Source organism: Carassius carassius, chromosome 33, assembly GCF_963082965.1.
Source record: "Carassius carassius chromosome 33, fCarCar2.1, whole genome shotgun sequence".
Lineage (NCBI taxonomy): Eukaryota > Metazoa > Chordata > Actinopteri > Cypriniformes > Cyprinidae > Carassius > Carassius carassius.
The window spans coordinates 17,311,143-17,339,050 of record NC_081787.1 but is presented as its reverse complement, the minus strand read 5'-3'; the positions used below and the strand labels follow the sequence as shown (position 1 = coordinate 17,339,050).

Below are 27,908 nucleotides of genomic sequence, written 5' to 3'. Positions count from 1 at the left end.
TTAATCTGAAACACATTGTGGCGTGCGAGAAGGCTGGATCTACAGAGAACGGTCAAAACTATGTAAATAAACATACATATAATGTATAAGGACTCTATAGAGAGAAAATAGACCAAAACCAGGATATTTTAGGCATTTTAGATTTTTTTTTGTCGGAAAGGAGGATGAATGGTCAACCTAATAAAACAAATAAATATACTATTATTTAATTTAATTAATAATCATACAAATTGCTTAAATTGTGATGCTTAAATTTGAGGATATTTTGTAAGTTTCCTATAAGTTGCTATAGAGAGGTTGGCAAGCAGTATTGTTTCTTAGTAAATTGGTTCATTCCTCAGCTCTGAAGTAAGTATGTCCTGCAGGGGAAATAACAGCAGCTCTGATGCTTTCTTGAAAAAGAAACATGGAAGGCTAAAAGCAGAGAGCTTGAATGTTAATATGAAGCATAAACACCACATCACTCTTTAACAGAAATAGAGTAGAGGTTCTTATGGAACAATAATAAAACCGAAGCTGACAATGGACTAAAAAACAAGGAAAACACAGCAAACATACATGTCTTGGTAAGTGTGTGACAGACATGTCAATGCTGTTTCATCACATTTAAGGGGAAGATCAGGCTACATGGGCTTGAGAAGTAAGAGGCCTGTTTTGTTTATAAGAGCAAAACAGCCCCTTAGATGTTCTAGAGACTTATAAATCTATTGTAAAAATGTATCATTTCTGCATAATAAGTTGAGACGTTTGCTAAAACCGCCAAAGACTGCACATAAATATAGAGTAAGAAAGTAAATTGAATGTTTCAACCAGTTGTGAGAGATAATGTTGGTCATGACCCTTATATTTACAGTACCAAGCACGGAGAGAGAGAGATAATAAGAACTTTACGTACTGACATTGACTAAGTACCAGCAAAATGAAACAATGAATAAAAGACAATCAGATCTGAATTAACATTAAGCTTGGGAGACTGAAGTTTAAGAAAACAATTTTGTGAATTTTATTATATAATGATGTATGATATACTCATTAAATAAAACAATTCTCAATCCAAAATTCTGAGATCACACCGAAAACAATTTTTTTTGTTAAATTGTATATATATATTAGAAACATTATGATATAACTTGCTTGAATATTTATTATTATTTAAGTTTTTCGTTGTAACTTTTCATTCAAATTGATAAATTGTTCTAGTATGTGTTTCGTATTGTTGTATTTCTCTCTCTCTCACACACACACACACACACACACGACAACAACAAATAATGCTATTAAATTTGAAAATGGAAAAGGAAGACTTTTGGACTCCACTGTATATTTAAATGATAAATTCTAAATTTAATGATACATATTCTGACGTGTGGTTGTAAAAGCAATCAAAACAGTAAGGGTTAGGTTTGAGTCATACTATATTTGCTGTATATGACCTCCCTCTAGTGGACAGACACATTAAAGCACATTTAGTTTTGACAATAAAATCACTTTTGTTGTTTACAGTAATGATTTTCTCCGTCTTTTATTCTCTCTATCTTTCGTTCTCTTTTTGTCACTATCGTTCTCCTTAACACACGCACGCACACACACACTTACACTTACACAATAAGTCACTATGTTCACTCTCTCCCTGGTACTACAGAGAACAATGGAACAATGCAGCTCTTCTGTGATCCAGGCTGGCGTCTCCGAGCTGAGGCTCTACTCCTCACAAGACTGAGCGCTGCTGTGATGCTGCACAGCGCCGAAGATGAGCGAGGTGAGACGGTCAACATCAAGCTCCTATCGGCCGAGGTCCAGCTGGATAAAGGTGGGTCATTTATCTTAATACGAATCAACAGACTGACGAGTTAAGAACAGGCAAAAAATAAAGGTCCGACTTCTAAAATTAAACAAATCAGAAGAGGATTTCTGTCTGTTTTTGTCTCGTTTCTTCTTGAAGGAATGTCTGTCCCCATACACCGTAAAACAAATATGTATTTACTTCTGATTCACTTGTTTACAATACAGAAAGTTTTTTTTGTGACATTTTGACTGAACTTTTCTAAAGGCAGCAAGTAAACTTCAGATGTATATAAACTTTAAAACTTGATTAAACGTTTAGGTTTCAAGTTTGTTTGGTGACGTTTTTAAAGGATTGAATACTCTGAGAGTTTGAACTGTTTTCAAGAGTTCTTAAGCTGTTCTTATAGACACTATCAATTATTATAGTCATTTACTAATATTCTAGTACTGTTTACTGAAAATCTTCAGTTAAAGTGTATGAGGAGTTTGGGTGGGAAGCGAATTCCTGTGTAAATGTGTGTGTTGTGGTGTAGTTTTTACAGTGACTAGCACACAGCGGTGACGCAGATTCCCAACAGGGTGCGATGATGACCATATGGACTGACGTTTGTGCTGCTCGTAGTGCTCAAGCAAACAGTGACCATTTGATGCTGTTTTTATGAAAATCTGTAGGAATCTTTTGGGCCAAAAACTAATCTTTCTTAAAGGAATAGTTCACCCAGAAATTTAAATTTTGTCATAATTAACTTGCACATCCAAACCTGTGATGACAAAATGTTCTTTTTGGGGTGAACTAATCCTTTAAACTCTATCAATCTGGGTTATTTCATGTTTATATCACCAGAAGATAGTAATGTTTATGACAAAATAGATTATGAAGCTATAGCAACTTTAGTTTCCATCAGACATACAATATTTACTACATTTTATTGTCAGGGCAATATGTGTTTTTGTCACAGAATTAACAATTACTGTAGTTTCCACACATTTTTACCACATTTTCCATGATTTTTCTCATGACCTTTCCATGATTTGAAAGTGACAGGTTATTTAAAGCCCTGTTTGGGAATCTTAGGTTCTGACGGCACCCATTCACTTCAGAGGAACCACTGGTGAGAAAGTGAAGACACCTCTGAAGAAAAATACTTTTCCAGCAAATTTTATTTTATTTTATTTATTTTTGGGGGGTGAACTATTACATTATAGTATCATTTTTACTGATTAATTTTCTACTCATTTGTGATTACACTCACTCACATTTCAAAGCAACTATTTTCTGCAGTTTTTCCAAGTCTGGAAAACACAATTGTAGTATTCCCTTCGCCATGTTTCCAATCTTCTGTGGGAACCTGTAATAGCTGGGAACCTGTTGGTTAAAACAGCAATTATCACTCTAATTTATTTTGATGTTTTAGTGGTACTTAAAGTCAGAATTATTGACATAGTTTTGCAAAATCTTTTATTATTTCTTAAAAACAAGCAATGAAGAATTTTGTTTATAATGTGGTTTGTTGACAAGACATTAAATAAATCTAAGTGAAGTACAATTAAAACACTTGTTTTACCAAGCCCTATCTTTTAAACTGGATGTATTCTAGACCCCGCGGTTTGAAGTTCCCGGGTTCCTCCAGCATCCCTACATTCAGCGCGCGTTCCGCCTCATCCAGCTCGTGCTGTGAATGGACGGCTGCCGTTCTTTTCCGGCTACACCTGCTCATCCCACCAGGAAGTGCTGGGCAATAAATCCTAAAGTAGTAATCCCTTTTACCTGGAGCGAAAGGAGAGAACAAACATTATTATGCAGTGTAGCCGGGGAAAGCCCTCATATTAGATTCATGCGATCGACGCGCACGATTAATGCAGGGTAATAAACACACCGTCAACTCCCTGCAAGTTGGGGTTATTGTTTTCCTGCGGTGTAGCGTTTAGTTTTTTTTTTTTTTTTTTTTCCTGCGGTCCTAACCTCCCTCCGGCAATGGGATGCTGTGGAAGCGCAGAGGTAAGCGATGCTGCACGCGACAATACAAGACACAATGAATCTCGCCCGGATGTGTTGATACATTGTTACATTGTTGCTGGTGTTGTGATACATTGTTTCACGGCTGATCGCCTTTGACGGGCCAATGAAGTGCTGTACTGTCGCTTGCACTGCATGTAATCCTATTATTATGCCCTATGCGATTGCACATAACGAGGAATGCATTTGACTATGACAGTTATGTGATGATTTCGTCTTTGCATCAAAATATAAGCCGTTTTTTTTTTTGCTGCACATCACCATAGGGTAGTGTGTTAATAAACACGTTAACAGGCACTGCTGTCCTCTTACAACACACAGGTTACACAGAGGATAATATTTATATATGGATATCAATTGTGGTCTGTGCTTGTTATGTAAAATAGATTTTTGAATATGCATGTTTTGACAGGTTACATTTGCGAGGCCTTATATGAAAGCAGTTTATCAATTGCAGCATGATTCTGTATTGCAGCTTCTAGTTATGTCAAGAAAGAAGTGTCTCATAACCAATATGTAAAACATAGTGACTATATATTTATCCATTACTGATATCTGAATATAAAATTAAGAAGATAGAAATAATAAGCTAATAATAATAAGTTATGTAAACATATTTATTTACTAAAGGTTTTTTCTATTGAATGAGTAATGGTTTAATAGCTGTGTTATTTTATTAGACTTTCCAAAATGGCATAATTTATCAGTAAACTTTATATTTCTGCATCTAATATTTTAGAGGCAATTAAGTGAAAAAGTATAAATAGAGGAAGACAGTATTGATTATCAGTTTATCTGTAATGTGCAGGCATGCCATTTAAATCAAATGATAAGCATGATTAAGCGTGGCTAAACATGAAGCATTGTGTCTGTTTTTCAGAGGCCAAAACGAGAATGGAAACCTTTGGAGGACCGAAGCTGCACGGATCTGCCATGGTTCCTGTTATTTACGTTGTTCCTTGTGGGAATGGTAAGTCAAAAGTTCACTTTATTCATAATTGGTCAGTTTTGATATTCATCAGTCAGATGTTATTAATGACAGGTGTCCAGGGGAACACTGTATAACTGAATTTCATATTCATGCATTTGTTTAATGCATGCATCACAAAATAAACCCAAGAGAGGTAAATCAGAAATAAATAAATGATGTGAAAATAAATGTAGATTTTAGGATTCTTGGACATTCTGTGGTCTTATTCTTTTTCAGCTTAGAGTGATTTAATTAAATAAGTAAATGTGCTGTGTGTTTCAGAGTGTTCTTACACATAAGCAGCTCATTATACGCTGGTGTTTGCAGCATCTTAGAGCGGCTTGGTTTGCAGTAAATGCTCCACGTGAAATCATTGGATTTGGAAAGACAACATGTAGCAACCATCTCCCCATACTTGTAATGATAAGCGCTTATCAACAAAAGAGCAGCCTTAAAAGGCTATATTTGTGATATAAAATAAAATAATACTTTTTTTTTTTTTTTTTACTTACAATAATAATATTTCAAATTTAGTTTTGCTTGTTGTTGTAATTTTTATATTTTTATTTAGTAGTAGTAGTAGTAGCAATTAGGGCTGGGATAAACGATTATTTTTTAAACGATTAATCTAGCGATTATCTTTTCGATGCATCGATTAATCTAACGAGAGAGAGAGAGAGAGAGCGCTTGTGTAGTTTGAAGACTGTGAGTGCGCGAGCGCACGTGAAACTTTGGTGTTTCACCCTTTTTCTATCGTGTTTAATGATTTTGATTAATATGCACAAGGGAGAGAGAGAGCAAGAAGCGCTCGTGTTGTTTGAAGACTGTGAGTGCGCGCGCAGCCAGGGCTCTCTCTCGTACGCGCCCTATCACTGTCACTCACCGATCAAATAAGGCTTTGAAAGCCGCCAAAAAAAAAGATCAATGCAGAAAAACCCCTGGATTGGTTATATAACGTTGGACAGAATGTTGATCCGGCCATCGCGTATATTCAGCGCACATAAGGTAAACATTTTGCAAAACGTTTTTTAGAGAAATAAAAACAGGTCGACGAATCGATACGCATATCGATGACCTCGACGCGTTGTCCCAGCCCTAGTAGCAATTTATTATTACTGTTGCTATTATTGTTTTTATAGCTAGTTTAAAATATAATTACTAAATTTTGGTCAAATTATGCAGCCATACAAGCAGGCACAGCAAACTTAAAAAAAAGAAAAAGGGAAACAAAATTAAAAAAATGTTAAATAAAAAAAGTGCAATTTTATTTTATTTTCCCATAATCACGCAGCTCTAATTAAAGCCCATTTATTTATTTACTTAGTTAGTTAGGCATATAAAACAACATTCCACCATGCTAATTCATTCAACAGACAAATTGCTTGTCACTGAAAAGAATATTAGACATTGTGTTAGTGTATGTCTCAACATACATGTCATGCAAGGAGGCTGATGTTTGCCAAATACAGAAACTGACAGGAATCTTTTGATTTAGCGGTGAATCTTTCTATAATTAGCTTTTTATGAACACTGTTCATTGTTTGCCTTATGCTGCAAATTATTTTTTCCCACATCTTTGCATGTAGGTTTTTTTTAAACAAATATTTTTCAAGATTTCTGTTAATTCACTCTTTCAGGGTGGCATCTGTGGGTTTACCATCATGACTGGAGGGGCGGCGCGGCTCGTCTTCGGATATGACAGCTACGGTAACACGTGTGGCCAACGCAATGATCCCATCGAAGGGGTCCGGCTGAGTGGTCTCGACCACACTGACAGAAAGTGAGTAAGCTCGCTTTTCATCCTTCTCTCATCCTTTTTTATATGCTCAGCCCGCATGCACCATCACCAACACTCAGTATTCCCTCCTCCTTAATCTCTGCTTTTAAACACCTGGTTTTCTGTCATAAATGGTCACTGGTGAAATCAGAGCGCTCCAGCTCCTTGCACTTTGATTATCACATCAATGCAAAAGTCAAATGGCTGGCGTTTCACCTCAAGATGGCTGAGGACTATCTGAGCTACACACACAAAGCCTTGAATAATTCAGTACAGGCCCTGAGGATGGGTACTGTCACAGTGTGCGGCCCTTAATGGGTACTAGCCTGCAGGAAAGAAAGGTATTGCAGGCCATTTCATTTGCAGCGCTGTCAAATGACAGTGTTTGGCTCTTCGGTGTGGTTGAAATGAATGTGCATAGCTTTTTAGAGATGGGTCTGAGATCTGACTCATCACAAGGCAGCGTGATTCATTCGGTGGAGTATTCACTGGCTTGTCAGAGCAGATGTGAACTTAATAATGGCTTGAAAATGTCTTGCCGGAGCTGTCAGAGAGAAACGGTTGCGCTGGGAGAGGGTATGTGGTTTACCTGTATATTTAATGATGTTTAGGCTTCATATAAATGCAATTTTAAGCTGTTAAAGCAATAGTTCATCCCAAAATTTAAATTCTGCCATTATTTACTCCCTACATCATTCCAAACATGTTGTAATTTATGTAATTTCTCTGTTTGAATCATGCAAATGTGTCACATGACTTAAAAACAAAAAAAATGTCTCAATGATCTTGGGCCCTATTTTAATGATCTAATCAGATGGTCTAAAGCGTACGGCGCAGGTGCACTCAGGCCGTGTCTGAATCCACTTTTGCTAGTTTAACAATGGGGAAACAGTTGTCCCTATTCTCTTAATGAGTAATGGGTGTTTTTTTGGGTGTTGAGTGCAATAAATCTATTAGTCCCATCTCCCATCCCCTTTAAAATTCAGTTGTGATCGCGTCATTGCGGGTTTGCTGTTTACATGGCGGAATGTAATTTTTCATTTAAAAAAATGTTTGTGTGCAACGGCGCATCCATGTGTGTGTAATAAGGGAAGTGTACATGCTTTGTGCACCTACCTATAGGCACATATTATTAATGCGTTGTTTAAATAAAAAAGAAAAAATATTGCGCCAGGTTTCAGTTGGTCTATGGCGCAGTCTATTTTCAGTTCCTTAAAATAGCAACGCGCCAACAGCTGTTTATTAAACACTTAATACTAATAATACTTTAGGCAGAGCAGGCAGTTGACCTCTGCATAATGAAGGGCCTTTATAACTGCCACATAAGTAAATAATTAGACACAAAATATAGATTTTTAGTTGAAATATTTGAATGCAAAGGTTTGTTAGGATCGGACAATATTTGGTTGAGATACAACTATTGAAAAATCTGGAATCTGAGGGTGCAAAAAAAAAAATCTAAATATTGAGAAAATCGCCTTTTAAAGTTGTCCAAATGAAGTAAAATGTGGACATTTAGGACACAATGTTCTCACACAGATCCTCCAGATACTTAAAGATGAATAAAAAGACACCCATGCTTCATTTTTTTAATATAAATATTTATATTTAATAACAAAAGTAATTAAATATGTAATTTTATAAAAAGCTATGATCAACAATTATTCACCGATCATTGCATGGACACAGATACTTTCCTCAAGAGTCTTTCCTCTCTGTTTCTTAGAAGCCAAAGTGCTCATAGTTGGTTAAACCTATATAGCAGTGAATGGGAGATGTCCTCTGATATATTTTGTGCATTACCATTTGCTTGAATAGCTAAAAAAAATCTCCATGATAATGTTTTCATGACTTTTAAAAAGAGGAAAAAATAGAAAGAGACCGAAGAGAGAACAATGTCAAATTACAGTCAAATTCAAATTAAGCACGGTCCACTGCTGCACACGTGCTGCAATATCGATACAGAAACAGCTAGGGCTGTGCAAAAAATCGAATGCGATTTTCATATACATCTCATCAGTAAAGACGCTCCTATATTAAAAATGGCCACTTACATTATTCTGTGTGCTTAATAGGTGTTTGCAGCGCCCCCTGGGTTTAACAAACTCAAACACACTGGATAAAAGACATTTTGACTAACTGATAGTCGTTGTCACTCTGTTGCGCATGATAGATATGCTAAACGCCAGACGTGTCAAAAACAGAACAAAATAGCGTTACAAGTTGCGATCATGTAAGAAGAACTTGAGTTCAGTGCATAGTTCTCCAGTACAATTGTGTCTCTTTAATTTAATTTAAAGTAGTTTAAAGCCAAATAAATCAGAGCTGTTATTGTCATCAACACTGATGCAGAAAGCAGCATAAACAGTGCTACAACAATCCAGTTAGAAGACGTTTCGATCCACAGATCACCCACATTTACCATAGTTTTACTGTAGTAATGGTAACAATGGTCCGGTGGCAGAAAAGTAGGATATTCATATGATATATGATATAAATGAGTAATGGGATATAATTGCGTTATTTTGTAAATTATTGTCAGTTGAAGTGGATTTGTAATTGAATGTCTTTGGACTACTGGTTTTTCAATACAAACACCATAGGAACCATATAGCAAATTTTGTCCTATGGTAATGAGGTGCTGTACTTTTGGTTATGACCTACAAATGTATGAAAGATGAGGCGGTCACAGATTTTACAATCGTACTGTTTTTGTTAATGAAAATAAATGTACATCTGCATCCCAACTCAAGCTCCTGTTCTAATGTGCATTTCTATGAGACAAAACTTGTAATATTATTACTTGTTCAGTGCTACCAAATCAGGTGCTGGTGCCACTGCTCTTGAATTTTAGTCTGGAGCCCTGATAATATAAATTGTATTGTAAAATGTTACTGTAATTTGAGATATCATCTGTTTAATTGTAAATTAAATCTATAGCTTTGGTAAACCATTTTTTCATTTGCTTCTTTTAGTTCTAGTATAACATTATTATACCATGCATAAGTTTACCCTTTTTTTGTTTAAAGAAGAACCCAAACAAATATATAGTTGAGCTTTGAGGCTCAATGCTGTAGAAAAGCAATAAAAATCAAGAAGTGTTTTCAGCCTTTTTTAATAATGGTGCCCTTTAAGGTAATATGTGATTGCAACGAGTACGATTTTTATTTTATTTATTTATTTTAAATAAATTAGTATATTTGTTCAGGAAGAATTAAATTGTTCAAAAGTGACAGTAAAGGGAATTATAATGTCATAAAAAATATATCTTTCAAATAAATGCTGTTGTTTTTAACTTTCTATTCATGAAAGAATACTGGAATAAAATAAAATAAAAAATATTAAGCAGAACAACTGCTTTAAACATCGATAATGATAATAAATGTGTCTTGAGCAGCAAATCGGCATATTATAATGATTTCTTAAGGATCATGTGACACTGAAGACTGAAGTAATGATGCTGAAAATTCAGCTTTGTCATCACAGGAATAAATAAAATTTTAAAATATATTAAAATAGAAAATATATATTTGTAAATATTATATAATTATATTTCACAGTATTACAGTTTTTTACTGCAGCCTTGGTAACCATACGAGATTTGTTTATTTTTTATTTTTTTTGCCAACCCCAAACTTACGAATGGCAGTGTATTTAAATAACATTTCTATCTACATTGATCATTTTGATATGTGTCTGTATTTCACAGTTCATAATGGTGACAATCTCCCCGCAGGACAATTTCCAAGTCACATTTGACATGAAATTGCTAATAAAACAACACACAATTTGAATAGATAATTTTATAGTTATGGCAAGAAAGTTCTTTGCTGTCCAGCCATGATGAAAATAAAAGATTAAATTATAGCCTTTGTGGACAATAAAATTACATGTCAACTGCCCATTTACAAAATCTTTTTTTTTTTTTTTTTGTGATTAGCAGATTTTGTTGCGTTTTACATTTAGTATTTTTTTTCATGAAGGTGATGTTGCCAGTGTGTGATTTAGTACTTGTCTAGGTGTTTGCTTATCCTATTACAACCATATAGCTCTGAGTAATTGCTTCATCTATTCATCTCATAAAAGAGATGGGTGTGTAAAATACCACCTAGAGTGAGATGTTCCTACAGGGGGGCATGACTGCTCATTTCTTGTCTTCCTTTTATTAAAGCTCAAAATACAGAAGCACTAGAGACATGTTATCATCCCTGAGCAGCACTACACTAACATCCATATCATTCTCTCTTTACACACGCACACACACACACACACACACACACACACACACACACACACACACACACACACACACACACACACACACACACACACACACACTTCTTCAAACTAGGCTATTTGGAAATACTTGTCTCTGCATACATTTTTGCAAACTCCAGAACAAGAGATGGTTCTTTAAAGAACCTTTGACTGAATGGTTCTTTGTGGAACCAAAAATGGTTCTGTGAAGAACCTTTTAAGCACATTTATTTTTAAGAGTGTATGTCTTTCACACTTTCAGTCTGTTTTTCTTAATTAGTAAAATGCGATTTTACAAGGAGTTGAATCATAGACAGCAGGTTAAGTAAAAATGTTAAAATGCAATAGCGCATAAATATAGCAAAATGCTCCTCTTTATAGTTATTTTTGCAGTTTGGAGCTCTGTTTTAGTTGTTGTAGTAAATCTACAGATTCACACTCTGTGTACCATATTGATATTACTGTGATTACATGGAGCAATAATCAATAAACACATTGAAAATAATGCACAAACATGTTTGTCAAGATGATCTCTCAAAGAAGGCTTTTATTTAGCAAATCAAAGAGTGAATTACAGATCCACTGTTTTAAAACGGACATTTGTTGGGCTAAATGTACTTTTATGCCACACAGCAAACAAAAATGCAGATTTACCATGCTACAACTTGTTACAAGCTTGATTTTGATTTATTAATTTACTTACGATAACAATTTAAATGTATTATTAACTACATTATATGCATATTTACTTCTTATTTAAAAATATTTATTTATTACTTTATCAAATATTTCATATTTTAGTATCACGCCCATGCTGACAAGATTTTTGAATCACCAACAGAAGAGAGGTTGGTTAGCTATTTGAGTAATAGCTGATTAAGGGAATTTAAGAATATTTGTAGTAATAGTTCTTAACACTGTTCTGATGTAAATTAAATTGAGATGTGCCTACCATGGCAGTCAACTCAGAAAACCTGAAATTGAACACCTTTACTAAACATACTGCAGTACTTGATAAAGTTCATGCTGGAGGTGTAACTGTGTGTGTGTGTCAGTAGGCAGACTGAGTTAGCAAGCTAATGTTGTTAACCGAGCAAAGTTCATCTGGTTAATGCACTTAGCTTTTCACACTGTTTTCCATCAGGCTGGGTCAAGGTTTGACCTTATTTTAAGTTTTTACGGTAATTTTAATAAAATAATTTAAGTTTTGGTAAGCTTAATAGACAAAAGACAAAAGCATTAAAAAAATCTTACAGACCCCAAACTTTTGAACAACAGAGTATGTCTAGGTACTAAATTTAACCTTGGGTCTAAAACAATTTTTTTTAGATTAAGCCATTCCAGATGCCTGAAAATCTGAATAGTTTGCATATCTGAATGAATTTTCTTCCAAGACCTTGACATTAGGCTAGCCTCAGGTCAGATCTGGGCTACGTTCTTACAGTAAACCTCTTCTTTAGCCAGGCTGTTTTGACAGGCTCTGTGCTAATGCTGAAGTGCTCTTTCCTCAAGTGCGTACGTCCCCAGCTACTGACAGTCTGTTTTTGTGCTGAACACACAAGACAATGGGTCCCTCGTCCCTGCGTGGGCGCCATGCCCACTTCACACCACATGAAAAGCTGAAGTAAAGCCATGGCCTCAGAGGAGGCTTGGCTCATAAACGAGCTCTCAGTTTCCCCTCTGCCAAAAAAACTGGGCTGAACAGTCCTGTGACAAAAAATATCTGCTGTTCAGAGTCGATCTTTATCACACAGTCCCACAGTGGTATCAAATCAGACTCCATGAATTAAACAACATGCTTTGGTATTCCATTTGTCATCAGATTTGAGGTTAGATACTCTTCCTGTCTTGGAAAAATTTGACTTTGTTGTTGTTTTATTCACAGATTCGTCTTTTTCCTGGATCCATGCAACATAGACATCATTCAGAGGAAGATAAAGTCCATGGCACTGTGCGTGTCACAATGTCCCACTGAGGAACTGGCGACTTACTTCGACCTCAAGAGGTTTGCCATGATAAATGGTGAGTCGTCAGCCAGCTAGCTATTGTGAGCATGTTACGTCATCATCACAGATATAATGGCATGACCTTGACTGGAAATCTACCCATGAGAGAGACAAAGGTGTTTATCATATATATGGTTGTGACCACCAGTGTGTGTCGTTTCACAGTGTTTCTTATACTCATGGGCTCTAACAAGAGCAACACACACACATAAACATACACATATGTTCCTGTTAGGCGCAGCTGGTAAGACCATGTCAGGGTTGAACTAACTAAACAAAGATTCCTCTGACCCGTCTTGCTGTAGGGTCTCTGTTGTTTACAGTTCAGTCTAGCTGTCTATAGAGTTTGACACGTCCCATCTGACACCAAGGAAGAGTATGAATGACACTATTGTTTCCCTGGAGTTCAGCTGTGGTTTACGTGCATGTGCTCCTAAGGAAAATAACTATATATATATATATGCTTATTTAGAGAATATTAGGATTAGGCGATTAATGAAAGTCCCACCCGAAAATGATTAAAATGATAGATTTTTTAATTAATTGAAATGTCAATAAATTAAAGATAAATAAAAAAGACAAAAACGACTAAGCAAGTAATATGTAAAAATACTAAAACTTAAAAATTCAAATTAAAACAAATAATGCAAAAATAACATTGCATTGATACACACACACACACACACGTTTGTTTTTGTGAAAAGTGGGTTCATCCCATAGGCGTAATGGTTTTTATACTGTACAAACTGTATATTCTATGGCCCTTCACCAACCCTACACCTAACCCTAACCCTCACAGGAAACTTTGTGCATTTTTACTTTCTGAAAAAAACTCATTCTGTATGATTTATAAGCGTTTTGAAAAATGGGGATATGGGTTATGTCCTCATAAGTCACCCTCTTCTTGTAATACCTGTGTCATAGCCATGTCATTATACAGAGTTGACTCCTGATATGTCACAAAAACAAGAGCACACACACACACACACACACACACATATATATATATATATATATATATATATATATATATATATATATATATATATATATATCACCATGAAGCATTATCTATTTTTGGATAATCCAGTGAAGTTAGTAGTTTAAAAAGTACTTCAGTTCATCATATTTCTACGTTCGAACAATACTGTATAGACTCCTTACTGGTGTTAACCTGACAGACCACCTTGGTCAACCTGGTTAGAGATGGTGGACCATCCTGATTAAGCTAGTCCAGTCAGAGCTCGTTTCATCTTCAGTTTATTGACCGTTTTGACTACCTTAGCATGACCTAGCATTATAGGGATGATGTTTAGTATAATGAATCTTTTTCTTCTCTTTTAGGGTCCGAGCTTTGTTCTTATGAGTTACCCGGTCACAAGTACCCACAACTTCCCGAGCGCTTCGAAAAGTGTCCCAAACTTCCAGTACCAGAGAGGTATGAGAAACACTCTTGATAAACAAACTCTCCCTGTAAAGCACAGATCCTTTCTCTCTTGATCTGTCCTCTATCCTCTGGCCTTTTCTATCTCTGCAGCAAAGCTCTACCAGTGTTTAACCGCTGCACGCCGGTGGATATCTCCTGCTATGCTAAGTTTGCTGAAGCGGTGATCACGTTTGTCAGTGATAACAGCATGTTAAACAGGCTGATCGCCGGGGTTGCAGCCAGCAAAGAGATCATTGTTGGGCTGTGTCTGCTGGCGCTAGGTAACATCTACTCTCTCTGGATGCTGCTGCTGCTGAGGCTCATTTGATTCAGTTTTCTGATTATGTGTTTATCTATAAAAATGGATAATTGAAATTAATAATTGCAGTTCTTGATATCCATATCAAATCAAAGCTAATTAAGTTCTACATTGTTACGCATTAACAAACAAGTATCTAAATCTAAGGCTCACCAATGTAATTATTGCATTGTTCTGAGCCACTATCAGACAAAGGCTGAAGTGTGTTGTCCTCTTTTTAAGATAAAATGAAACAGCTTTTAAATTCCATAATGCAATGCATTTTGATTACGATTAACTCCAGATTGTAGTTTAGTCTAGAGTCTTCCTCTAACAGCTGATCCTGTTTTGTGCATGCTGCAGTTTTGTCCATGATCCTCATGGTGATCATTCGTTACATCTCTGCTGTCCTGGTTTGGATCCTCACTGCACTGGTGGTTCTGGGTTCCCTGGGCAAGTCTGCTTTCTGTGCTCTTTTCTCCCCTCTTTAGCTGAGAATGGCATCCGTTCTTTCTTTATTTGCACGTCCTATTCTTAAGTGCAAAATTGCACATTCTGATTAATTGAACAGCCACTTGTCAATACTTTTATTATATTTTTCTATTTTGCTTTGTTCTCTTTCTGTCTATTTTATTGTTTCATTATTCTAATTTGTTTTTTTTTCTATTTTATTTTATTATAAGTAATTTTATTTAGATACGTTTTTATGATTTTGTTTTAATAATGTTGTTTTATTTATTTATTTCCTTTTTTATTTTTTAATTATCCATTTTGCTTTTTTGGGGGGTTTTATTTTATTTCATGTATTTTAAACTATATTTTTTTTTGCCAGGTTTTAAAAGTAGTGAACAATTTTCTTAAACAGATATCTTAATATCATATATTATAATATTTTAATGCCTGATTTTATTTCAGGAAAGTGATTCTGTTTAACAGTATAGATTTATAATATCACTGTTCATATAATCATATTGACTATCAGCCAGAATTATTATTTGTCTGTTCCAAAGGAATGCACAGTAATTCAGTCCCACACAAAGTTGAATCGTCATTAAAAGTGTGGGTTTTTTTAAATTCTTGGCTTACACCTGTTTTTGGAGTATTGAATATGAATATGACATCTGTTCTTGTCTTTTCTCAGGAGGTACCAGCGTTCTGTGGTGGTTGTACATAGACTATAGAATGACAATGAATGAGACCATGACTAAAGATCTGATAGAAACAGAAGAACCCAATGATGGCATGAAGACCACCAAAGACCACGCTCAAGGACTGCTCATCTACGCTGTTTCAGCGACCGTGTTCACTGTAAGCCCTCAGAGAAATGGAAAATGAAATATGAAAGAGGTCTCAGCTGATGTTTTTTGCCGTCTTGCTGCTAATGTCCATCTTTCTGCTCCCGCAGGGAATTTTATTGCTTCTGATGTTGTTTATGAGGAAGAGGGTGGCTCTGACCATCGCCCTGTTTCACGTGGCGGGAAAAGTGTTTATCCACCTGCCGTTGTTGGTACTGTTGCCCTTCTGCACGTTCCTCGCTCTTTCTCTGTTTTGGGTCTACTGGATCATGGTCCTCCTCTTCCTCGGCACCACTGGTGAGATGTAGATTCCTGTTCCTCAGTTACAAACCCTTTTTTTGTTCCAAACTTTATTTCATAATTGTCTATCAAAGTCTCCCTTCAATGCATGGAGAAAAACAGCATTAATTTAGTTTTTATTGAAGAAAGAAAGTCATGACATGATGATGGGTAAATGATATCAGACTTCTCATTAGTTTAGTTTGAAATATCCCTTAAACAACTAACTTGAAATCTAATCCCACATTGCATAACGGATATGCTTTTTGAGTGCAAAATAAACACAATAGTGCAATCAGATTTATGGAATAGTTTGGACATTTGAGGAACTTTTTTTCTGTTTATTTATTTTGTTCAGTTTTATGTTGTTCTTTTTTGTTTTGTTGTTCTTTTATTATTTTATTCTCACAATATAGTCTTTGCCAGGTTTAAAACATATAATAAAGTTGTCTATCCTAATACTGTACATCATAATGTTTTGATGCCTGTTTTCACATCAGAAGAGATATTGAGTTTGGTATTTTTGCTTAGAAACAGACTAAGCAATCTATTATCACACATTGCTTCTCCCTTAATTAACCTTTGAATGTATTATTTGAACTACAGATGTGCAAAATGAAATATGTATATAGTTTTAGTTTTTTCTTCTGATCAAGTCATTTTGTACAGAGAATGTAGGACATTTACATACTGCAGCACGAATTAACCGACTTTGCTTGGGCATCTCTGTCTCATTTTAAATGTGTATAAATGTGCTACAGCTTGTACGCTCCTGTCCACAGGGAACCCGGAGGAAAATGAGGATACTGGCCTGGTTGAGTTCAGGCTCACAGGATCGCTGCAGTACATGACCTGGTACCATGCAGTGGGACTGATCTGGATCAGTGAGTTCATCCTGGCTTGTCAGCAGATGACCGTAGCCGGTGCTGTGGTAACCTACTACTTCACAAGGTGTGTATTTTTAATGAAAATGCTCTCAAATACCACTCTTGTCGGTAAAGGTGATGTGTGTAATATTTTTGGATTTTAAAATACTTCCTTCGATCACAGTTTAAAAAGCAGAGATGGCGAAAATGAAGTCATTTGTTGGTAGATTTATTTTTTTTAAGTTGTGGCACTTTTAGCATTTCTGTTTGCTTAAAAAAAATAATTAGCTGAGAATAGACTCAGGCCGTCCAAGATGTAGATGAGTTTATTTTTTCATCAGAACAGATTTGGAGAAATTTAGCATTACATCACTTGTATCACCAGTGGATCCTCTGCAGTGAATGGGTGCCGTCAGAATGAGAGTCCAAACAGCTGATAAAAACATCACAAAAGTAATCCACACGAATCCAGATTATTAATTATTGTCTTGTGAAATGAAAAGCTAAGTTTGTAATAAATCCATCAAGACATTTGAACTTTAAACTGTTGCTTCAGGCTAAAATATTTGTCCATGGATATGGACCTTTTGCTTCACAAGACATTAGTTTATGGACTGGAGTTATGCGGATCACTTGTATGTAATTGTGATGTTTTGATAAGCTGTTTTGACTCTCATTTTGACGGCACCCATTCACTGCAGAGGATCCATTGGTGATCTCCATTGGTTCTCCAAATTTGTTCTGATGAAGAAACAATCTCATCTATATCTTGTTAGGCCTGAGGGTGAGTACATTTTTAGCCCATTTTTATTTTTGGGAGAACTATAAGCCTATAATTCTATTTGTCTTCTACTAATCCTGTATTTAGAAAATTGTTCTTGAAATAGCTCACAGTTGCAGTAATGTTTTGCAGTAATTTATTTCATATCCATCCAGGGACAAAACCAAACTCCCGGTGACGCCCATCCTGTCATCAGTGCTGCGGCTGGCGCGGTATCACCTGGGCACTGTGGCCAAGGGCTCCTTCATCATCACCCTCGTCAAGATCCCACGCCTCATTCTCATCTACATCCACAACCAACTCAAAGGAAAGGTAGGGTAGCAGCCCGCTTGACGTGTCCTTGGGCTGTTGAATCTAAATTGCAAATCTCTCTCGTTTCAAGAATCTTAACTGACGTCATGCATGTTTATTCTTATGACATACAGTTTTCATTAGGACAGGAAAGTTCTTATGTGGTGTTTTTGGGACAATTACATTCACAAATAACTAGTATTATTACGTTTTCTGGGAGTATTATGCTAGTTTTAATATATGCTAAATATGGGTTTTGTATTTAAATGTTTTCATGGTTGATTGTGTTATTTTAGTATTATTAATATATTATTATAAATTTTGTTCATATTTTGAATTAGATTTTATTTTTGTATTTTCTGTTTCTACTTTAGTAATTAGTTTTTTTAATCTTTATTTTTTTATATGTATTATTTTTAGTCATTTTGTTCAAATAAAATGGGTTTCTTCTATTTTAATTGATGTTTATTTGGTTTCAAGTAATACAAATCTTTCTTTTATGGTTTTAGTTTTAATTAACAATGATAATCCTGCGTAGATAATCCATTTTTTGTTTTGTTTTTAAATTAAACATTTTCTCTAGAAGTGTTTACGGATAAATAATGCACAATAAAACCAGCTTCAAAGTAAATAGGCTCAATTGTGACTTGCAGTTTTTACTTTTTACAAATAATAAAATGGCTAAAAGCGGAAAAAATTTTGAATTGGCTTTTGCTTTTTGAATTAGCAGTCAGGTGAAATTGTTCTTCTAAATACTTCTTTTAGTATTATCTGGGTGTGTTGGGTGGGTGTCTTTTGAAGTTAATGCTGAGAGCTATTTATTACTGTCCTCTTAGGTTCCACTTAGGTGACGTATCATTTACTTGATATATGGCTGGGGATCTTGGGAATATAATGAACTCTAATAGATATCAGTGACAGCTTTATAGAGGCAGATTTGGAGCATTAAGGAAGAGGTTGACAAATGTGCAACAGACATGCACCATGGATATCGTTTGCACTCGTTGTAATTCTGTTTCATGTTACACCCCCCATAGGAAAACGCTTGTGCACGCTGCATGCTGAAGACCTGTATCTGCTGTCTGTGGTGTCTGGAGAAGTGCCTCAATTATTTGAATCAGGTAGGTTAGTCAATTGATAACTCGTACTGTGCAAACTGAGGTAGGAATTGTAGCTCATTTGGATGTTCTTTTTGTGTGATATATTAAATTTTGCAACCTGTTTCTAGAATGCATATGCGGCGACGGCCATAAACAGCACTAATTTCTGCACCTCGGCCCGCGATGCCTTCATGATCCTGGTGGAAAACGCTCTTAGGGTAGCGACCATCAACACCGTTGGAGATTTTGTTCTCTTCCTGGGCAAGGTGAAGGATGGATGACTTTTGATGGTCATCAAGCATTTAAAGAATTATAAAGGCAGCCAGCTAAACTGTTGTGTAGTGAAGTTTTTTTTTGCATGTTGACATACACTACAGTTCAATTTTGGGGTCAGTAAGATTTTATATTTATGTTTTACCTCACCAAGTCTGCATTTATTTGATAAAAATACAGTTAAAAAATAGTAATGTGAAATATTATTTCAGTTTAAAGAACCATGAAAAAAAGTGGCACGACTCTTTTCATAATTTATAATAATAATAAAAAATGTTTCTTGAGCAGCAAATCAGCTATTAGAATGATTTCTGAAGAATCATGTGACACTGAAGACTGGAGTAATTATGCTGAAAATTCAACTTTGCCATCACAGAAATAAATTACGTTAACAAAAATATTTTAATAGTTTAAAGGGATAGTTCACCCAAAAATTAAAATGTTGTCATTAATTATTGACCCTCACGTCGTTCCAAACCCGTAAGAACTTTGTTTTTCTTCGGAACACAAATAAAGATATTTTTGATGAAATCCGAGAGCTTTCTAACTCTGCAATGACAGCAATGCAACTACCATGTTCAAGGCCAAGAACAGTAGTATGCACACTGTTAACATAGTCCATGTGACATCAGTGGTTCAACTGTAATTTTATGAAGCTATGAGAATACTTTTTGTGCATAAAAAAAGACTTTATTAAACAATTATTCTTTTCCGTGTCAGTCTCCATTTCCATTCATGAGAGTACCACGACGTATGCGTTTGGTGCTGCTGATATAGAGCCTGGATGTGCTGCGCCTTGTTTACAAGTAGAGGAATGCACACGTCTGCGTTGTGGTACTCTCGAATTTAATCAAAAATACCTTGATTTGTATTCGGAAAATGAATGAAGGTCTTACAGGTTTGGAATGTCATTAGGGTGAGTAATTACAGTAATTAAATTTTTGGGTGAACTATCGCTTTAAGCCTAAAAGACACACCAGTGTCCCATGCTGCAGACCAGTTATGCTTGACTTTTCTCCATGCTTTTTTTTGTGCTTACTAAACCTAATAATTAGCTCATATAATAATGCAACTTATCAACTTAATAATGCATAATGCAATATAATAATAATGCATTTGCATATTTTTCCCCATGCAGATCCTGATCGTGACGTGCACTGCATTCGCTGGGGTGTTAGCGCTGAACTATCAGAGAGATTACACAGAGTGGATCCTTCCGCTCATCATCGTGTGTCTGTTTGCATTCCTGGTGGCACACTGCTTCCTGTCCATCTTCGAGATCGTGGTGGACGTGCTCTTCCTCTGCTTTGCCATCGACACCAAATACAACAACGGCACACCTGGGAGGGAGTTCTACATGGACAAGGCCCTGATGGTGAGTCACCGCTGAAGAAATTCTCTCCTTCTGTCTGCTGTTGGATCAGAACAACATAAATAGTCTCACTGTTGAGAGCACACTTGCCATCTGTGTCACGTTTCTGTTTTGTGTTGTAGCTTCGTTCGTTCTATTGAATGCAGGCTCTCTGCTGCCCTGGATATGTTAATATTTTAAGATTCAGATGGTGTCCCAGATATTCTCTTTGGGCAACTTTCAACTTTTGTTTTGAAAAGCTTGTTGATTATTCAAGGGGAAAAAACTCACACAAGGCTGGTTTCTTATGCACTCTTATAAAGCTGCTTTCTACTTTTCACATAGTCAGCCAAATCATGTAGCCAACAGCTTTGAGAAATCTAAAGAGAAGACTTGAGGTGCTGCACAGAATCCCAACCCCTCAGAAATACAAAGTCACTAGCAGTAAAGGTGGGAACATGTCATCTGCTTTCTTTCTCAGAGCTGCTTTGGTAAAAAAATATCTGTTCAGTCTGCAGTTACTGACACCATTTCAGCACGTTTTTGTTTCTGGTGGGAAAGCTGTTTTCCATCTGCATGCTGAGGAACTGCACTAGTCTGCTTGGAAATGGTCTTCTGATCTAAGCGGCCATTTACACAACAACATTTTCAGCCAAAAACAGGACACTTTTTATGCATTTTGCCTGTTCGTTTACACGACAACGGCGTTTGGGTGACTGAAAACTCATACTTTTGAAAACGGGTTTCAAAGTGCAAGTGCATGCTTAAAAATGCCAATGTTATCGTTTCCGTGTAAATACCCAATACAAGAATTTTTGAAAACTGTGACATCATGCACATTCCTAGTATGCGTTAGGCATGTAGACATGCGCATTACGTGTCAATTTTAAAGGCAAGTGCGAACAAACATACACAACATTGGCGGAGTATGTGGTACTGTAATTGCCGTACAAGAGTTTGCTTCTTCAGCAAAGTGTGGATTTACATCACCAATATTACAACCAACATCATATACAACATATAATCATCACTTCCCTACAGGTATTGTTTACTAACAAGCTGACAAAATCAACTACTGGCCTGGCATATGTAATAGTGTTTTTGGTCATTTTCACGGACATGTATACGTGAACATTTTTAAAACCACAAGGGAAAAACTTTTCATTTTTTTGACTTCATCGTTGTCGTGTAAATGTAGCCTAAGAAATGTTGAATAGAATTTGCAATTGTTATGAAAGCAATCTTTCATTAGTTGTGGAGGTGGTCTGGTTTGCAGACATTTATTTTGCGAAGTCCTCTTTCCATCTATGGAAAAGTGGAAATGATTCGGTTAACAGAGAAAACTATACTAAAAATGGATTTTTCGAAGTTGTAATAAAACAAAGATATTGGTGTATGTTTCACAAGAAAATACTGTTTCTACTTCGAAAATTTCACATTTAATTCAATGTGTTGCTATTTCTTTGTAATAATTTGTAAAGTTTACTAGCATTTTTTTCTGAGTATTTTTTTTCCAGTGTAAATGCTTTTAAAGAATTACTTAACACAAAGCAGCTGGAAAAATAAACATTTCAGAGATTTTCCAAATAAAGAGTAGGGATGCAGTGATACCGTGCTCCTGTACTCGTACTCATTAAAGGTCCTGTTTTCTGCGCTTTTTTTGAAGCTTTTTTGTGTTTACAGTGTGCAATATAACATGTGTTCATGTTTCGCGTTTAAAAAAATACAGTATTTTTCACACAATTCACCTATCTGTATACCGCTGTTTTCACTGTCATAAAAACGGGCTGATAACTTCCTTGTTCTATAAAGTCCTCCTTCAGAAATAAATGACGAGTTCTGATTGGGCCAGTGGTTCCTGTGTTGTGATTCGACAGCAGCTGAGTGCACGCTGCCCTCCAGGAAACGTGATTGGACTAGTTTTGGAGTAGTTTTGAGAAGCAAGTGGGCAGGAGCATGTGCTGGAGATGTACTTATAATCACAGGAGCGTTTTTACTGACGAGATGCGCATGAAGATCGCATTCGATTTTTTGCACAGCCCTAACATCTAGTTAACAAAGCTAAACAGCGTTGCCCTTTGTGTAATAAGTTACAGAAACCGTTAAACGCACCTACTTAAATAATAAAATACACTTAGCAGTTGTGGTCCATAAACAACGCCTTCTCCAGACAAAGAGGGAACTGCTCCATCTTTCAAGAATAATCTTTGTGCGAATCCGGCATTAAACTGATTGAGATTGAGGAAGTTGTCCTCAGCAAGCTGTCCTCAGCAAAATGTGCTGCACATAGTTTTACATGTGGATTATAATTTTCGGGAACCGAGTTAAACATAAATTGTAACCATTAATCTCCAAGTACAGCGTCCCTGGGAAGACAAAACAAAGATGATTGGACTCCGAGATGAAAATAACAGCGTTTCAACGACATGGCGACAAACACAAATGCAGCTCTTCGTCTTCTCCGTCGGAGCGCAACAAGACCACGCCCCCTTTTTGTGAATTCATGTGGGCGGAGGTTAGTCAAAAAACTGTTTTAGTGACGTTATTACTGCAGGAACTAGAGGGATGTAGTCCAAACGGGTCGTTTTTGTAGGCGAATTCTGTTAAATAAAATATCTCGCTTGGCATTGAACTTGGAGCTTTAGAATTTTACAGATATTATTTATACTCTAACAACAACATTACACACTAACTAAAGTTTAAAACATGGGATCACGAAGAAGGGGACCTTAAAAATGCTCCAATACCACACAGCATGTGTTGCATGATCTTGACTGTTGTTCGCTCATTTAGCACACACATCATTTGGATTTAAACTAAATTGTAAATATAAAACAAAGTAAAAAAAAAAAATCTAGGGGCACTCTCAATAAATGACATTTATTTTAAACGTCAAGCATACACCACTTAATTTAAAGCGAAAGTGAAACTAGCAGCCTGTGCGTCTTTCTTGTTCTGCACCAGTAAAAATGTGTGCGTGTGTTTGGCATATTTTGCTAGCTTGACATTAATTGCATTAAATGAGTGGGATATCATTGAGAATGTATCCAGATGTGTTAATTTTTCATATTTTTAATTAAAGAATAATTCCAATTATTCTCAATTAGGGATGCATCAATCAGATACTCAGGATCGGTATCGGCTCCGATACTGGCATTTTCTACAGAACGGGTATCGGTCAGACGAGACCGATCCAAATCCAATATTGTGTGCATACTATTGTGTTATTGCTGAGCTCCACGAAAGTCACACAAACATTATATAGCATCAAAACGTTTTCAATAACATATTTCAAGTGTTCTGAAGCTGTTCCATAGTTCAATGTGAGGTACAGATTAATATTGAAGTCATTCAATTCAGTTCACATAAACTCTTTCCGCTGCGGCTGTCTGTCATCCTCCATTCAGCAATCAAACTGTGTGTGGCATTCGGTTACAGTCCAAACGATGAAACTCTCTTCAAGAGCGCACAGTAACTGAGGTTTAAAACTGTTCATAGAAAAGGCTTAAACTAATGCACAGATTTAATACACTACGTTTCAATATCTCTTTCCTTTGTACTAGTGAAGTCTGGTTCGTGAACGAATCGTTCGATTTAACCAGTTCTTCTTAGAGAACCGGTTGAACCAGTTCACCAAATCAGACTGAATCGTTTGAACCGGTTCGCATCTCCAGTAATCACTATTATTTTTTTTATTTTTTTTTTAGCATGGCTGACACTCTCTCTGAGTCTAAATTAACCAATATCACGGAGTAATTAATTTACTCAAACGTACATTACTCAAATGTATATACTTGTTTTTTCATGAATGTACTTTACAACAATACAAAGAGCAATGTGTAACTTTTTACCAGATTTTAGACTTTAGAAATTAAGTTCTATTTGTAAATAAAATATTTCACTAGATTTTAGACAATTATTGCGCACCCATGATTTTTCTAGAATCTAGAGTATCTTTTGCTGCTGAATGATCCACTAACCTAGTTTATAATAGTATTTTTGTCATCGATTATGATTATAGATTTTTTCATTCATATTTTAAAAAATAAAGTTGTTTATGTAGTATATTGTTTTACACACAAAAGAGTGTAGATCAGGTCAACAAAGAGAAGTATAGAAATTCTACATTGTTTAAAAAAAAAACTGTGCTGTATCGGATTGGATCGGTATTGGCAGATACTCAGAATTTTCTGTATCGGATCGGTTCTGAACAAATGGTATCATTGCATCCCTATTCTCAATGGATATTTATTTATTTTATTTACATATATGTGTATTTGTTGTTCTGTCTTTAGTTTATAGTGATTAAAAAAACTGTTACAGCAAGAATGATAGTAATGAGTCACCACTGAGAATAATTTCAGCTGGATATATCGGTGATTTCTGATATATAAAAGGTAATTTTTTCTGCTAGTATGAGTTCTGTCAGTAAACGCAGATTTATTTTCAGATCTCAGTAATGATAATTTGGTAAATAAAACATGCTTAATTATTCTTTTTATAGGTCTTAATGCGTCTTACATGAGCAAATAATATTTTATTACATTTTGATGTTGTGGTGAAATATGACTTGAATGTTCACCCAAACATACTGTGGCAGACGTAGTGGGTTTCAGACTGAGAACTCTGTGACAACAGCCTCTAGGAAGCAGTTGTACAGGACTGTTGTTTGATGTATTTCTTTCCTCTCCTGCAGGAGTTTGTGGAGAACAGCAGGAGGTCAATGGCAATGGAAGAGCGGGGGCGCAGCAAGCGCGCCCGTCCCAAGGAAGATGTAGAGTTGACTGAGGTTAAGGCCATGGTGAGTGGTGACGGTGAGGTAGCTGGGGCGGAGTGGCAGACCTTGCAGGAGTTCCACCTGTACTACCTGCTGCTGTGTGTGCTGCTGGACTGGGTCCTGTCGGAGCACACACTGGTGCTCTGCTTCACACAAGACATGATCATCTTCCTGTCTGTCTGCCTGCCAACCTCCACCCTCTTCTTCCTGGTCACATTGCTCCAGAACACACCGGTGGCTGCTGCTGCATGCTGACTAATGCTTCCTCACCTCCTTCATCCATCTATCACTTCATCTGTACTTTCTATGCATTGCACTAACAGAGCACGAACATCTATTTTTCTATCTGTGGATCTTTTTTTTAATCTTGTTTTTCATTCCATTCTTGCCTCTTCTTTTTTTACTGACTGTTTTTAACTCAAACGGCAGCTATAAACCGTACTTATATATCCATTGCCTTACAATCACCATGTTGCTATTTGGAGGAAAGATAATTGAAACTGTCAAGCTGGAAAAATAAAAGGAGTAGAGGAAAGGAAAGACTTAATCTCTCACAGTGATACAGTTAGCATTACTCTTGACTTTCTGGATAAACCATGGCAATCAAAATGATTACTGGGTCAGTATGAACAGCTTTTTTAGTAGCAAAAGATTAGGACTGACTGTATATGGGTTGTTGACATGAAATGTTAATCATTTCTGTGTGATATTTAAAGAATTGTTTTATGGCAACTACAAATGGACGTGTTCAGTTATCCACTGTAATTATGACTGTAATTTCACTCAGCGGTCGGCTGTATGTGGCTATAAAGTCGCAGAAATACACAAAGCTACCCATATACTCTCCATGTTCCTGAAATTCTGTTATTATAAATAGTGTTGATGTGTTTTAGGGGTGAGAATCTAGTTTCAAGACCTTCCATCGTAACACCTTCTCTATATGCATGGCTTCTCACACCTGCTTTTTGCAATGCCATTTTATGATTTTTAACCCATTTTTTTGGCATTCTGCTGCTTGAAATTGCTAAAGTGCAGGAACTCCTTCAGATCCAGAGCTGTTGATTGGTTTTTGGTTTGTCTGGGAGTAAATGAGACTAATAACCTGTTTCTTTCCTGTAGGCTCCTGGGACAAGCTCTGCTTGACCAAAATCAGCCCATGGAACTTTTTAAAGACATTCCAAAATGTTTATTTTTACCAATGTGTAACATGTTTACTATGGTTTCACTCCAGGGAATACAATATTTTAATAAGAAACTGTAAAAAAAAAAAATGAAATAACAATGTAATGAAGCACTTTATATTGGAGCGCTGCATATTTTAAAAAGCCTGATGCATTTTTCGTAGTGATGTCCTTTTTATAAGACTAAAAATACCCAGTTGCCATCTAGCGAAACACAGTATTATTAATGTCTAGAATCACTGGTTTTATTATGTCAGTTTTTCATAAGAAACTTTTAGTTTTAGTTGGTTTTCTTTGTGTTTATGAGAAACCCACATACTGCAGTGCAGCACTTTTTATTTCATTTAATTCAAATGAAGCATCTACGCTTTTTATTTCTTAGTTTTTAGAAAAGAAAAAAAACTGCTAGTTTGTGTTATTTGACTAAAATAATGTTACCATGCCTGAAAATGAGGGCCTTGTCCATGCATTTCACTTGTGTGTAAAAAGGTTGGTTGGTTTCCCTCCAATGGTGGTGATTTTTAGTTTGCGATAAAACTGTAAGTCAGATTTCCCTGCTGGGACTGTTAGTGCTGAAAGAAACTGCGTCTGGTTATCTTAAACTGGGAGGAAGACATTAATGGTTTCTGACTACAATCCACAGTTGCTGTAACTATTAGTATGAGTGACATTACAACAAAAAGCACATACAAACAACAACAACAACAACAACAAAAATAACTTCAGTTACACTACAAGAAGTTTGGAATCATTATGATATTTTTTATGTTTTTGGAAGTAGTCTCTTATGCTCACCAAGATCAAAAATATAATAGAAACTGTAATATTGTGATTTATTGCAATTTAAAAGTTTTCAATGTCACAAGATCCTTCAGAAATCATTCTAATGTGCTGATTTGATGCTCAAGAAACATTTCTTTTTATTATCAATTTTGAAACCAGTTGCGCTGCTTAATATTATTATTTTTCTTTTTTTGGTGGAAACCTTGATACTTTTTTTGATACTTTTTTTTTCAAGCTTCTTGATTGATGAATATAAAGTTCAAAAGAACAGCATTTATAATTTTTTTTAATAATCTTTATTTTTTCTTACCCAAACATTTTGTATAGGAATGTATCATGGTTTCTACACAAATATGAAGCGGCTAAAACTGTTCCTAACATTAATAATAATAAGA

The 27,908-nt window shown here is 35.8% G+C and overlaps 1 protein-coding gene across 5 annotated transcripts; it reads left to right on the top strand.

Moving 5' to 3' along the window:
• Nucleotides 1-1,563: 1,563 nt before the first annotated feature.
• Nucleotides 1,564-27,346, top strand: LOC132113869 (choline transporter-like protein 1). 5 transcript variants are annotated; one of them, XM_059521904.1, is made up of 16 exons: nucleotides 1,567-1,810; nucleotides 4,683-4,772; nucleotides 6,410-6,552; nucleotides 12,692-12,828; nucleotides 14,157-14,250; nucleotides 14,350-14,519; nucleotides 14,900-14,989; nucleotides 15,678-15,844; nucleotides 15,942-16,128; nucleotides 16,893-17,061; nucleotides 17,913-18,069; nucleotides 19,086-19,169; nucleotides 19,277-19,414; nucleotides 20,560-20,796; nucleotides 25,469-25,546; nucleotides 26,669-27,346. In XM_059521904.1, the coding sequence occupies exons 1-16, from the start codon at nucleotides 1,751-1,753 to the stop codon at nucleotides 26,690-26,692; spliced, it is 2,025 nt and encodes a 674-aa protein (XP_059377887.1). In that variant the 5' UTR covers nucleotides 1,567-1,750; the 3' UTR covers nucleotides 26,693-27,346. The 5 variants fall into 5 exon arrangements, with proteins under 5 accessions (XP_059377885.1, XP_059377887.1, XP_059377886.1 ...); XM_059521903.1 differs by having other exon boundaries at nucleotides 1,568-1,810; nucleotides 25,469-25,573; XM_059521905.1 differs by lacking the exon at nucleotides 1,567-1,810 and adding an exon at nucleotides 3,539-3,784 and having other exon boundaries at nucleotides 25,469-25,573.
• Nucleotides 27,347-27,908: the final 562 nt, after the last annotated feature.

Bases quoted from the DNA above. Each gene is read 5' to 3' on its own strand.
- LOC132113869 (XM_059521902.1), top strand. From the start codon at position 1,751: ATGAGCGAGGTGAGACGGTCAACATCAAGCTCCTATCGGCCGAGGTCC. The intron at 6,553-12,691 runs GTGAGTAAGCTC...TTTTATTCACAG, and splicing joins CTCGACCACACTGACAGAAA to ATTCGTCTTTTTCCTGGATC. The intron at 12,829-14,156 runs GTGAGTCGTCAG...CTTCTCTTTTAG, and splicing joins GAGGTTTGCCATGATAAATG to GGTCCGAGCTTTGTTCTTAT.